General features: G+C 42.3%; 1 protein-coding gene across 1 annotated transcript in view; it reads left to right on the top strand.

The window, feature by feature from the left end:
- Positions 1–969: 969 nt before the first annotated feature.
- Positions 970–15,305, top strand: part of LOC149328620 (venom metalloproteinase Antarease-like) — a 34,200-nt gene continuing 19,864 nt past the window's right edge. Inside the window, exons 1-5 of the mRNA XM_089559040.1 lie at positions 970–1,020; positions 5,676–5,848; positions 8,242–8,334; positions 13,116–13,254; positions 14,446–14,603. Coding sequence (XP_089415166.1) covers positions 972–1,020; positions 5,676–5,848; positions 8,242–8,334; positions 13,116–13,254; positions 14,446–14,603 — 612 coding nt within the window. The 5' untranslated portion in view covers positions 970–971. The remainder of the gene's footprint in view (positions 1,021–5,675; positions 5,849–8,241; positions 8,335–13,115; positions 13,255–14,445; positions 14,604–15,305) is intronic.

The following is a 15,305-nucleotide window of genomic DNA, read 5'->3' as shown; positions in this document are numbered from 1 at the left end:
CAGTTCGAGAACGCACTTTTCGCCAGGTTTACCCAGCTTCTCGGTATCAGCCACCAAAAAGCTACAGCTTACCATCCGCAAGCCAATGGTTCCGTCGGGAGCATACACCGTCAGCTGAAGGCGTCGCTCGTGGCTTAAGACCTTCCGGAGTAATGGGTCACTTCCTTAGAAGCACGCTATACTTGGCGAGTTGTTTTGTGTTCATTCTGACGACCAGCGCGAAATTCTACCCATGGCCGAAAGGGCGAACCTGTTGTTTTTTCTTTCTGTCCCTTGCCGAATTTCGCGCTGGTCTTCAGAATGGTCACTTCCTTGCCAGTCATCCTTTTAGGCCTTCGTACAGCCACCTAGAAAGACCTCGGATGTGCCCCTTCTCATCTCGTCTATGGCAGATAGTTGCGTCTCCCGGTTGATCTAGTGTACCTGCCTGCGAAGAGCGTCATCTCTCCTTCTCCCAGCATACCTTACGTTGAACGTCTAACCACTCTCCTGTCCCGCATTTCTGCCTCTCCAACACACGTAGCAAGTTCGGCGCAATTCTCACCTAAAATTATAACTTTAGGAGTGACCAAACCTAGGAAACAGTTAGCAGTTTTATTGACACCATATTTTTTAGAGAAGCATGCGAAATGTCATTGCATTCCTCGATGAGCTACGATGGCCGAGAAATAACAACGTGGTCTGTAGAGTGAGGGCCAACATTTCAAGGAGAAATGCGCTGTTGTTATTTAAAATACAGCCAAATTGTGATTAGAAGGTTAACATGAGGTTGCAATGAATTCAACATGATATTTGAGGTATGTTTCAATGCTGAAAGCAGAACGCAGTGGCAAGCAATTTTTTGTATTCGCGACGCGCAAGCAACTGATGCGTAGTTAGCTTTGTAGGTGTCGTTTTCGCGCTCTACAGAGGGTATAAAAACATTCCTTCAAATAGTACTAGCCGGTACTTTTCCTAGTAATTCGAGAGGCATGATTCCCTTAGTGGTAATTCTTTTTGTGCTGGTAATACCAACACGAGGTAAGCCACTGGCTTTATTTTAGGGGCTTAATTTATAAGGTCTTGTATAATATGTTGCTCATTTAAACAATTTAAAAAATTAAAAATGGCGATTTTCTATCAAAATGTGCCTGTTTTGGATCGGTTGCTTTTGACATTCAAAACTGCCAAAAATGGCATCTCCCAGGGGCTGTACTTTGAAACGAGACCTTCTGTGCTTAATTCTTTTGCCCTCCCTTCCAGTGCGAAAGCAATACTTCGCTACCAACTGGGAAAAAGCTGGTATTTGTCTGAAGTCTCTCAGTTGCCTGCAGAAATAAACGAAACATTGCCGCGACTGGGTTTCAAACCAGCGACGGCGGGAATAGATCGGCATCGGTACCCACTATTCTAGAGCACTATGCTATCGCCTCAAGCAATAAAACCTCCTGTTAAAATGCAACGCTCTGACACTGTGCACGGCAGATGTGACCTTCATCACATTCCATCTTTGCAAATGTAACGAGAGGAAAGGAAATTGGCGTAGCTGGCTCCCTGGGTTAATGTACACCTCAGTCCTGCTTTGGGCTACGTGGCAGTAGTTACAAAGAGGTGTGCACTGCTTGCGTCTGCTTTAACAACGCTTTGGCAGAAAAGTGGCACTGGAGCAATAGACCACCAGTGTTACTCCAGTGACCACCAGTGTTAACTTTGCGAACTTTGTTGAGTTTGAGGGAAGAAAATTCGCATAACTGACTCCGTGGTTCAGTGGACAACTCAATCATGCTTTCATGTACGTGGCGGAGGTATTGTCGTTGACAACGTTGAAAACTTCGTTGAGTTTGAGGAAAGAAAATGCGCATAACTGGCTCCGTGGGTCAGTGGACAACTCAATCATGTTTTCATGTATGTGGCCGAGGTGTACACCTGCAAGACACTGCTGTCGCTCAATATTTTGTGTGTAGCAATGACAAACCGTGAACAATTTTTTTATCAGCCCTTCCTTCGATATCTACATAACCAGTGACACTCCTTTAGAGCATACACTGCAAGCCACTGATGGCGGTTAGAAAGGAAAGAAACAGTAGGTCGTTCAATGAGTGGTTGCAAAATCGGGGCCCATACAGTTATTCTTTACCAGACAATCAAACTGCAATAAGTTTTTCACGACTATCGGGAGATAGCCTACGAGACATCGGTTCCCATATTGCATCGTTCTTCAAAGAATGGTGGTAACCTAGCCCCAGGAGTTAGCGATGAGAGGATACTCGGTGCTGCTACAGCAAATCTTGTTGTTGGGCTAGTTAGTAAGCCATGCGTTCAGAGGAACCAGCCCAAAAAAGGACAACGGACAAGAAAGAAGGACGACACGGACAGAGACGCTGACTCGGTGCTGTTGCCAATCTATTGACCATTTTGGAGGGTTTGTTTGAAGTTTTATGCGTTGGGAAATTTTTCGTCACAGAGAAACAGCCTGTAGCAGGAAGGGAACCTGTGCTTTTTTTAATGGCATATGTATTACTAAATGTGGAAAACCTCGCTTTCTCGAAGCAAGAACAATGGTAAATTTGCCATTTCGCAAAATGCAAATGTCGAATTTAGTAGAACCCGAATTTTTTTTAGTGTTATTGTCCCAGTGTCTTTTTGTATGCAGCGCACATAACTATTTTTTTTTCTCAAGACATATTGAGAGCAAGAAAATCGCACATGTTTTTCAAAAAGTTGTGCTTCGATGACAGATATTCCGTAAGGGCAAAATTCGAACGAGAGAGGTCAAGAACACGACAGCGAATTTTTTTTTTCAGTATTTAGCGGGTCTTTCTACTATTGCCAAAGAAAACTTGTTCTTCTAGACGGCAGCTTTTTGACACTTGAGTGCTCAAATGTTATCGAATTCTAAATTTGCGAAAATATTTAACCTTGACTACTCTTCTCAAGACTTATCAGCGCCAATTTATTTCAAATTACGTGAAAATCTTTAGCACCTGGTTTTAGAGAAAAATTAAGTGTTGCATTATTGTACTTTCTGTCAAAAATAAGTATTTAACACGGAACATACTTCGTTCAATTATATCTGTTACCGAATATTGTTTTTACGAGCGTAATGCTCAAAAATTATGGTCAGAATTGTGTGTACATAGCTGAATAATATTAAGCAGAAAGGCGCGCTCTCTGCCATTGCTTAAAACATGTGTTTTGTTGTTAGCTTCGTGAATAGGATGCAACATCAATAAGTTTGTGTGCTTTTTTAATCTTATATGGAAGCTGATATTTTAGCGTTTATAGGCCTTTGTTCTAAACACTGTGACGCGCACGACGTTGTGTCTGGGCATGTGGGTTGTACGGCAAAACCGACATTTTCTAATTTACAGAGCTCAATAATTGTACAAATGAACCCAAATTGCGTTATAGACTTTCCGCCTTTCATTTTAAGGGGCCGGAATAAATAGCGTATATAGCGATATTGAAGGCCGTCGATATCTACGGCAACCGAAGCATGGGATTTTCTTAATCGGCTATGCTCTAAGAGATATCGAATGTAAAAAATACTCATTTCAAAGCTCGTTGATATGGCTTCTCCCCATTATTCAATTCTGAAATGGCGTTGCTGGAATTACTAACTCATAAAATAGAGACGTCGTCGATGTATTTTTCGGTATAAAAAAAGTTGACGATTTCCGCTTTGATATCGCGCGCTGCGCCGCCATTTGATAAATATGCAATCTGAGAACGACATCACAGCAAGCTATCAAACCCTATGTTTGACGCTCGATATTACGAACCACAGCGCCGACTAAGACAATTCAAAAGTTTTCCAGCCGCCGCGGTGGCTCAGTGGTTATATTGCTCGGCTGCTGACCCGAAAGCCGCGGGTTCCATCCCGGCCGCGGCGGTCGAATTTCGATGGAGGTGAATTTCTAGAGGCCCATGTACTGCGCGATATGAGTGCACGTTAAAGAACTCCAGGTGTTCGAAATTTCCGGAGCCCTTCACTACGGCGTCTCCCATAGCCCGTGTCACTTTGGGACGTTAAACCACGTAAATCATAAACCATGAAAAGTTTTCCTGGGCTTTGATGTTGGCGCTCTTCAATTTTGCGATACAATCTTGCCGCACAAAATCCGAGCTATAATATTAGTAGATCTGATCTCACCGACTTTCCGCATTAATCAGCTAAAACATCGGCTTTATGGTCGAGAGGTCTTGAATGGAGGTCTGGAGGCCCGTTTCGACGCTTCACTGGCTAGTTCCCGTTTGCGAGCCTCCGAGGCCGGTTGTGGTCTCTCTAGGCTCACGTGCATATTCGGCCTTCTTCCGCCTGCAGCCTTCGATTCGATCACGTTCCCGGTGCACTTCCGACATCCAGGGATCCCTTGCACGAAACAGATTAGACAGCCTAACCTGAATGTTTTCCTTATTTGTTTTTTTAGGGAAAGAAAATGGCGCCGTAAATGTCTTAAGTCTCGGCGGACAGCGGAACCCGCGCGGTAAATGAAGGGAGGGAAAGGAGTGCCGTAGTGGGGGGCTCCGGAAATTTCGACCACCTGGGGTTCTTTAACGTGCACTGACTTCGCACAGTGCACGGACCTCTAGAATTTCTCCTCCAAAGAAATTCTAGCCGCCGCGGCCGGGATCGAATTCGGAAACTACGGTTGAGTAGCCGAGCACCCACGCATGAGCTAACTGTCGGCTGGATACAGCTAATCCACTCTAGACTTTATAGAACTCCGCGCCGGCAGTAAGCCTATGCTCTCGAACTAGACGCAAGAGATCAAACCATTTAAAAAGCGACATTACTGTTGGAAGCATGGCAAGCGACTTGAGGTTCGATATAAATATCAGCTTAAACTGTGCGTCTTCTAATATTATCTGCATGCTTCAATTCACCTTTTGGCAGAAACAATATATAGGAGAAACTGGGCCATCAGTGAGCGCCACATTAAATCGTAATCGAGCTGACGCACCTAGTTACGTACGGAGAAAAATGTGGCAACATTTTAATCAAGGCGGTCGCGACTGCTGTTTAGATAAAATCTTCCATCTACGATCAGGCTTCAAATCTGCAAAGGACAGCAAATACAGAGAGGCTTTAATAATCAACGAATTCCAAACCAAACAATCAACACGGATCAACATACCCGGAGGAAACAATCTCTCAGGTACATTGGGCACTGGGGTAATTCTTTGAACAGGCCTTAAACAGAGTCACAGCATTTCTAAGTATTTGGTCCCGCCGCGGTGCTGACTACTTCCTTATCTTAGTTTTTCAAGTCAAAGCAACTAGACATATCAAGCCACCTTTCGCAGCTGGACACACAATATCTTTTCAGGCTCCCTTTCACTGTCTCTCCACGCCCCACACCCCCGGATTCCGTTCTGCTGATCCGGCCTTTTTCTTTTCACGTTTTTGCAGGGCAGCCGGTTAATGATTTTTAGAAGCCTTTATGCCGGGACCAGATTCATTCTCCTCAACCTGATACCATTGCCATTTCACATCCGCCTCCCTCCCTCTCACCTGGCGTTCCTCTCAGGAGTGAAGACCCTAATAAACCGCGCCAATGATGCACGCTTTGCCTGATGAATACAAGTCCTCTTGTCGAAATGTTAGCAAGCATTCAGAGGCTTTCCCTTCCCTGTTCACTTTGTAATTATTAAGTGCCATCTGATCAGCCTCTTTCTACGAATGATATTTGCAGGTGTTCATGGGACAAGGTTGGTTTACCCCCGGCTTCTCCAGGAACGTGCAGACGACGGCAGACTTACTTTGCACATTCATGAAGCGCTGATATTAAACTTGCAGAAGACATCTGTAGCAGCGCCGAATCTGTATGTGCACACGCAAGAAAGTGGACGCCCTGCTGTAGACTTGGTAAGCAATGGTCGGTCGTTCAAAGGGTGAGATGTTTTAGGGCGTTGATAAAAAACAAGAATCATAGTGGTACTTTTCATGCGAAGCAGTTGAGAAAAAAAACGTGCAAAATTAACAATAGGAACCTATTTTGACGTCAGAAAGACGTACAACGCAGGATAGAAATGCAAAGTTCAGAAGAGACATGTTGAGAGGCACATATCTTTCTTTACTGTTATCCGCTCGGCTGCTGACCAGAAAGACGCACTTTCAATCCCGGCTACGGCGGTTGAATTTCTGTGAAGGCAGAATTTTAGAGGCCCGTGTACTGTGCGATGCTTGTGCACGTTAAAGGACCCCAGGTGGTCAAAATTTCTGGAGCCCTTCACTACGGCGTCCCTCATAGCCAGAGCTCCTTTGGGACGTTAAGCCCCCATATACCAAAGTAAACCAAACCATTACTGCTATCTGCACGTCACGCATCAATCATCCACCGTGGTGCTAACATATTCGTATCCAACCAAAGTTTGCAGCCCACATTTATTAACTAAACGCAACACCAACACTGAGAAACATATCATAACCTTCCTTCTTTTAATAAAACTTTCCAGTGGTACACCCCACTTGAGAGTCAAAGCAACGTGCTTTCGTATTTGGCTTCATTGCACCTTAAGTGGACGCTGTTTGTTTCAAGTTTGTACAGAAACACTCCTTTCACCTCTACTACATCCCGTTTTTTTCACCGCTCAAGAAAACATTATTTTCCCGCGACTACAAGTTCAAGCAGATATTTTTTCTATAACCTTTGAGCAAGTTGCAAGAGTGTTTCTTTATATGCTCCAAGCAGAATCCTGACTAGGTGCATTGTTGGCTTCTAATGCATACATGAATATATGCCCAATAGCTACCGATGTCCTTAGTTTATTCGTTGAACAGTTTTGCAGAAAAGCGGCACTTTTACTTTTGTCACAATCTGCGCTACATGCTGCGGTAACACTTCACTTAGTAAAGCAAATATGTTTACAGCCGCCATTAAACATGTTCCATTGAATTAGATCTGTCATCTATAGTCATTATACAAATGGGAAAACTTGGTCACAAAAGAAACTGGCAAAATTCCTGTGATCGCCAACGCTTCATTCAAGCTCTATGACACACGACAATCCTTACATCTAAGCAACCTGTTGTCACAGCTGTAGCCTATGACCCATAACCATCGCTCGCACGAACTTCTCCCGATAAATCCAAAAGAGTGAAATTGAACGCTTAACACATATGGCTAAAGTTTCGAAAGTTGCTCCCGTACCCACCCTTTGCAACGGCAGACAGCATGCGCACAAGATTTTATACTTTGGGCGAGCGAACACTTATTTACTGACAAAGTTTCTAGTACCAGTAACCAAACGAAATTCTCGGTATTCCTATGCATTAGAGGTGTATTGAGTGACCTCCGCGTGAGAATATTAGCTCTAGCGCGCTTGATACTGATGTAGCGCTTGCCCAAATCCAAGGCAAACTCAACGGGGTAAGCACAGACTGTTTTAATTGTAGCGCTCTAGCCCTTGCTTGAAAGCACTCTACCGCGACACATGCTGTGTAATACCGTGCTAACGTACGAGTAACGTACGTTCGTAAATGCACGTGTTTGAACAACCCTAATTAAGTGTGTTCAACAATTTCGGGCTAAAATTTTGAATATTGGAAACTTTTAACGTACTGGTATTGAAATATTTAGGTGATGGCCCATGTTTATCATATGTAGCAAAATTATTCTTTTAAAGTGTTTCCGTCGATCACATAGAAAACCAATAGGGGAGGCTTTTGACGATAAAACAAATGTTACTAGAAACCAAATATAAAACTGTCGTCGGATTATCTGCGGATGTTTTAATTATTGTACTGAAATCTTACATTAAATGAAAGAACTTCGTTCGTAAAAAGCTTTTGTCCTTAATTGTTGGGCATGTTCCCGCAAAAAATCTATCAAATTGATTGGTAATAGGAAATACTATAACTACTACTGAGTATAAAAATAAATGTACACCGAATGCTTTTTCGTGATACATTAGAGATTTGTGAGTTTTTTTCATATGCTGTCATGTGACTTCCATAAAAGGTAATCTTCGGAGCATTTTACTGCAAAATACATAATACGCTTACAAACATCAATACAGGAATGTTTTTTCAGCCCACCTCGTATCAATATGACCGCAAGCATCTCCGAATCAGGCTTTTTTGAAATAAAGAAAATTACTGGCGTAGGCTTTTTCCAATAGCCCCTGCAATAGCGACAGATACTTTCTGGTACTCCTGAGCAGTTTTAATGCGAAAAGCCCATATTTGCAATACTACACACGTGCTTTTCTTGAATGTGCATCGCAGTCAGACGTAATAATGTTATCTTTCACCCGCAGCTCAATGGACAAGAATTCAATGACAACCTTTATGAAGATGCTGATAACCTTGCCACGGTGACTTTGCTCCGCAGTGGTGACAGCGTCCAAGTGGTGCGTATGTAAACTGTAACATCAACATACTGCATTATATTGTTGGAACGCGGCTTGCCGTGGCTATCATTGCCAGCAGGTCAGGTAACGCGCATGACAGCACAAAGTCCTGTGCCGAGGAATCACAATTAGCTATGTAGTGCCAGCCGCGGCCAACCTAGCACACACATTGTGAACAGCTGTTGTCTATTAGAGACACTGACGTTTCTAATAGCACACTAATTTTAAGAAAACGGGGTTCCATTCACCCATGGCAAATATTTATAATTTATCCCAATGTTCATTGTTCACACGTGGATTTTTACAGTTGATGGTAGCTTAAAGACTTTGTGAGCGATAAATCGCTTGACAGTGGAGGCAGTACATCGGCACATAACAACTTGTCTGCACTGAAACAACCACTCTCTCTGAGCACCTTGTAAAAGGCCTTTGAGAGAGCAATACCGAGAAGGTTTCTAGAGGCGATCCTTCCAAATAAGCTCAGCGTGCTTTGTCTGAGTAATACCTGCTGCTGTCATTGCGACTGCGTTGCATTTCTTATTAACTTTTTTCTGCTCATTTCTCATTGAGGGTACATTTAATTCATTGAATGGAATACCAGCAGATCACTGCTGGTTGTAACTGCATTTTTCGGTTACTTGAATGGAATCGGCCTATTCATGCCGGCGTGAGACACGACTTTTTGTCCTGGTAATTTGTTTCTTGAAGGCCGGACTGTTTCTAGCGACACTCTGCTAGGAACCTCAGATTAAGCTTCCAAAAGCGAATTAGCTTAATGCCTTCATCTTGTAAAGAAGAATTGTTTATCTTCAAAATAACATATTAAAAAATTTTCTTTACATAGATAGTTCGCGATCTGGAGATGAAATTATAGTATTGTCATTCTTTTCAATATTTTTTGTACGCGCAACCACTAATAAAGGAAAGATAAGTCCTTGATGTCCAAAATCCGTAGATTTCTTTAGCGGCGAATTCCGCCTTCGCTGATTGGTTCTTGATAACATACAAAACACGCAGAATAGTTGCAAAGCTTCTTATTTTCTATTTAAGCCTTTTAAGACCGAAAAGAAAGCCAAACGCCTTAAGTGTTAGCGCAGGCATTTCGCAATGCACATTTCAGTTTTATCCCAGGCCCCTTGCATCTGCGCCTTCTCCACACCCTCTGGTGAAACACGAATGGTTACAGGCATGTTCAGGCATGAGATTTATTTTTATGCGTAGCATATTGCCATCACTCAGTTCAGCCCTTGGGCGCGGCGGGGCAGCCACCAAGCCACGTGACGTGACGTCACGACAGCCGGATGAAAAACCGTAGGTAAAGATGATGGCGATTCTTTGCGAGAATTGCAAACACAGTAAAAAGAAAAAAAAGAGGAAAAAAAAGAGAAAAGAAAGAAAAAAAGGGAAAAAAAAGAACGGCTGAGCATGGTAGCGGTTGCCACCGCCCGTTTCAAAGGGGGCGCTCCTATCCATTCATTCATCCATCCATACGTTACGGAGGAAAAGCTGCTGAGAAAATCGAGTGCCGCCAAGCTATACCTCGCGCAGAAAGACCGCGCAATATGCAACGCATTCTTGGCTTAACCAAGCTAAGCCTGGGCATCTTTTTTTTTTTGTTTTTCAGAGTAGTCTTTGTTACTAGTGCAGTAAGCGTGAGGGTCCGCGAGAAGACGTAAAACCGTCACCGAAAATCAATGTGACGTTCTTTGTGCGTTTGCCAGCAGCATATTGAACCTAAATAGGTTGCAGACTAAGGTTTTTTTTTCTTTTCGTATCCTACAATATCAGCACTTTCTTACGGTAAGCAATGTAAAAACGGCGTTAAGGTAAAACCCACCGATGATGAAAATGGGACGGTGCGCATGTCCTAATACGGGTGCCGCACTGTTCGGACATTTTCGCCATGCTCTGTGCCGTAGTCACGTCCGGTCTTTTACCAAACAAAGCTAAAGATCTAGCTCGAAATCATGCGATCAAAGTTAATAAGACAATTTATAACTGCGCATTTTTTCAGGGGTGCCTGTTTGTTTATTTCTTCCTGGCACTGCGGTCTTCTATATGAGCCCGTCTTAGGAAACAAAAAAGAAACATAATATATTTAAATTACCTAAAAAGAGAGTGGAATATTATAATTCATCAAAAGAGGAAAAATTCAAGATACGTTTCACGGTAGTTTGCAACACGGCTTCCTTCAGAAGTATGGTCACAAAAATTTGGCAACACCTTTGGCTTTAATTGTACCTCCGCCAATTTTTCAACTACACTTTTTCTCTGAACGCTGACGCGCTCGTCAGTCCTCACACAGTAAAACAGTAACTTTTTCAAACAATAAGGAGGTAACAATAACCTAACCTTTGTCTGCAGCAGCCATACAACTGTGTTGCAGTAAAAGTCATGACTAGAATTATGATTTGTCTAAATTCAGGCAACGTGAGCGTCAATATTTGTGAGCACAACGCCCGATGTCGCCATTTTGTCGTAATTGTTTGTGATAAAGAGAACTGCTCTGATTTTTGGTTCTGATAATTTCACCTCAAGCTACATTCAAACCTGTATCCAAATCTAACATATAAATCTTGGTATTTTCAAAAAACATCGCTTTATATTTGGTAAATGGTGGTGGCGGACGACCACAGATTCACAGAGCTTGCTTGTTCAGAAAGGCAAAGACCCTGTTTGTTCACCCCTCCCATTTTTCAGAGAAAACCACGTCAGAAATTCCTATACTTCTCTGTAATAACCAGCACCGTTATCATAGCGAAACATTTAGTGCCACGTAGGTACTTCTTAGAAAGGCCACCTATTTAGCTCGCCCCCCACGCCAGATTCGATCACGCTATTTCTGCATATTTCACAATAATATCTTCCACCAGCCACGTTAACGTCCCCTGCAAAGCTTTAATATTCTTAGAATCTACTCCGCTACCTTAATTAGGCACCGACACAATCTAATACGCCCTACATTTGCTCACCATGTCCATTTTATTACTTCTCTTAAATATGAATGCCAATAACTCGAATTTTTTGCTGTACAGGCTATTCCCTTCGCTAAACGTTGCCATTGCACTTTCAATTCGACACCTCACTTTGTTCTTCGAAGAAACTGCCAATTCATATTCTTCACTATCCGTATGTTACTTAAAATTAAAAATAACTCCCACATGCTACGCCTTATGCACGCGCTCAGGATAAAAAAGGATTAAGCTACGACTAACCAATGGTGTGCATCTATTGGTTCCCGAGAAAGCGTTCAGCCATAAAGAAAAGGGCTGCATTCGCACAGTTTCACATGATTATGTTCCAGAATTTCGGAGATATCTGCTGCCAAGTCGTTAATGGTGGTGACTGAGAATATTTTCTGAATTTAAGAAATTTATATTTTGCTTCTGCAGCTTGTCAGAACAGCTGCTCGTCTTCTCCAAAATTTTTCCACCATTTTTCTGATTTATTGCGAAAGGCCAGAAATATATAATTTGCCTTGAATAGTAACAGGCCTTCTTTATCATTTTTGTTTCCTTGTCTGAAGGAAGGTCCTCTCAGATTTTGGACTTTTACTTCAAATCATCAGTTGCAAATTGTAGAAAGCAAATTAAATTAAAATTATGATTACCTTTTCTATGCGCACAACCTATTGTGATGAAAAGAACTGGCAATTAACGCAAAGTGGGCGGGCAATTTAGAAATTAAATGTTCATTATAACAAAAAGTACTAGCAGACAGTGACCGTACACCAAGCCGGTACAGAGCTCACCAGTCTATTAGCGTCAGCGTCAACAAAAGCATACGTGACACTACGCAATGACAGAAGACAGCAGGACGCACTAAATCCCAGATCTTAATTATTCCAACGCAAAATCGAGAATTAATACTAAAAGAATACAAAACCAACCTCCAAATCCAAGACAAGGGCCCAGCAAACTTTAGTAAATATCTGTGGATGCTCTCAGTTTGTCTATCTCAGCGCATGCGAAGGAGGCCTTATAAAAGTGGCACAGGTGACAGTTTACAGCGCTTGCTCACCTCCTTGGTATACTTTTACGGACAGCCATTTTATAATGCATGGACCGCTAACTGCCACCCATCACCTTTGAACATGCTCTTGTCTAGGAGTTTTCAGTTGTTTTTTGCAGAAGATGTAGTATCGGAGTCAGGTCAACAAATATCAGCTGGAAGAATGGAGAGTGTCCTGCATTCTATTTGCCTTTTTATGAAGTGTCTCCAGTGATGGTAATTATTAACGAGATCCTATTAGAATAACTACAATTTCTTGGTAGATGTGAGCTGTTTTTGAACAATGGGTAGGTGCTTAACAAAATAAGGATTGGTAGTCACTGAAAAAAATGTCAGTTTTGCAGGCCTCAATCATAATGCCGGCTGATACTTTATTCATATTTAATCTACCGATGATGAAAGACATGTACAGCGCCAGCTAGTAATCACTTTTACAGCCTTGTAAAATCATATCATGCGCCAGAAATATTAGTGCTAGCAACTAGACCGCGGTTCGCGCATTATTAATAATTGTGACAAGAAACAACAATCCGCCAGTAATGAAAAAAAAAATTCTATCAGTAACGCAAATACTCGCTTTTATGCCTATTCTCAATGCACCATGCTGAACTTGACAGCCAGCAACGCAGTATGTCGTGCCTAAAAAACATTGTGCTAGTGTTAGAGACCAAAAGGTTGAGTGTCATAAGGTTTTACTATTTCTTGCACTCTTCAGAACTAACTTTTACATGACTCTTGATTTTTTTTTTACTCTCCATTTCACATTACAGGCCGGCCTTGTTGGACCCAAGCACAGAATTGAGCCACTTATGAACGGTGAAAGGTCAGACGACGGTCTAGTTGCCCACGTTATACATGAAATTAGCCAAAGTACTGGCGTGGACAAGGCTTTTCCGACTCCAGAAACAGGTACACTGAGATTAATGTCGAATTGGAGGAGCTTGGTTGACCACCGGCTTCCAGCTTCTTTGAAATACTGAAAAAAACTACAATAATAATATAAAAAGAAAATGGCATAACCATTGTCATCCGCCCGTGTTAGCTTTGGCGATTTAAAACACAAGCACGCTGTCACTAATGCCACATTCCAGTCGCGCTGGTGAGCATCCCTGGTTTCGGGACGGGCCAAGCGTTCCTGGCTATGTGCAGTAAGGCAAATCGATCCATCAGAAGTGAGGTTCTCCAGATTTGTCAGTAGAACCCACAATGTGAACGCAAATCACCATTCGAAAACCAAATTTCCATTCCCGGAGCACATATAGTGGTCCGCATTGAAAATGCAATTTCCTCAGAAAACCGCTGCGTAACACTGTAATATAAACAATTAGGCAATTATCATGGGATAACTGGTTTGACTTTTTCTCTCTTCATAATTATGTGCAAGAGCTAAGAATATACTCTTGCCCTTTATGTCCACCAAAATTTTGTCAGGAGATTTTGGCAGCGATAATGTCGTTGTGCTGCACTGATCTTTGCTCTTTAACTGCCCTAGCAATGCGTTGTAGTTAGGTTATGAATCCTGATCAGTTATATATTCTTCCCGTCAATAAAGCGCTATAAATTTTTTTTTTATCGTTGAAGATTTCCAATGTTTTAGCGCTGGAGACTTATTTTATAATGAAATCACCAGGCTCAAATTTATGTATTTTCAGTTACGTATGTCAGCTGTTTGCCTCAACTATTCGCGAGATATTTTCCTACATAACGGACTGCTTAACTTTCCCAGCATTGCTTGCTTGAATGTCTTAGAACTGCAAGCTCCTCAAAGCGTTTAGTGGCAAAGTCTGAGTCACGCCCGGTTTGTTTTTTACTCTTGTCTGAGCTGATACTGACAGAAATTGTTATCCTTCTAGACACTGAAAAAGTGCACGGGCTTGAACATCACGGAAGTGTGCCACTTCTCGACGTTAGTTTTTTTTTTCTTGTAATTGCTGTTAGCTAAGGAGATAACTCGCGCCTTGACCTACAGCTTCCTTCACGTTAATGGCAGATCTAAGTGCTCATGGACGTGGCGATGCTTGAGAATCTTTGTCAGTCAAATTTCTCTAACACATTTTCTCTAACGCATTTCGCTAATATATTTGTCGCTTTCCTGCATAGATGTGAACACGCTTCTCCAGGCAAGAAATGCGGGACCTAACCGCAATGTGCCACCAAATGTTACCGTGGAGATTTTTATCATCACGGATAAACCTCACCATGAGCACTTCAAGAATACTAGTGAACTAGTTACGTATCTCTGCGTGGTGATCAACGCGGTAAGATTCCATACATTTGGTTTCAAAAGTGTGGTCTTTAATAGGCCTCAAAAATGTCAGTGCAGTCACCCAAATAAATCGTAAATAAATACAAAATAACTGTGGGGCATTTACCAAAGCTTTGCGTCATATCGATGAAATTATCTTATTTCCTGCGTCCCGCTTATTATCACGCAACCTTCAGGAAACGCTTTCCGCTCGTCAGTGTAGCCCCTTTGCTATTGAGCGTTCACTTAGAGAATTAAATGCTTTCAGCTCTGAGCATGGAACGTGGCGTATGTCAAAGAAACGTATATCATAGCAAGAAGTACTTGAAGCTGGGCTTGTTGGTGCATATTCGTGAAAGGCATGAGAGCTCGAAACGGCAACCCGGACGAGTAAGGGAACAGGACGAGCGCTGCAATGCAACGCTCGTCCTGTTCCCTTACTCGTCCGTGTTGCCGTTTCGCGCTCTCATATCTTTCACGATATCATAGCATTTGTGTCTTATTGCACACTTTCAAGTACAGAATACTAGAAGCCAGCAGCCGCAAGAAGCAAATATAATTTGCTATTCGACAAGTCGTCTAAAAATTTAATGACGTACGAAGAGCCCATATATTATATAGGAACATATATTGGAGACACTAAAAGAAGAGCCGGCATTCCTTTCTTCTTCTCTGTGCTTACCCCAGTTCAGTTCTAGTAAAAAGGAAAGCAAAT

Source organism: Amblyomma mixtum, chromosome 9 (genome assembly GCF_055824585.1).
Source record: "Amblyomma mixtum isolate Tamu chromosome 9, ASM5582458v1, whole genome shotgun sequence".
Lineage (NCBI taxonomy): Eukaryota > Metazoa > Arthropoda > Arachnida > Ixodida > Ixodidae > Amblyomma > Amblyomma mixtum.
This window is presented reverse-complemented; position numbering and strand designations above follow the sequence as displayed.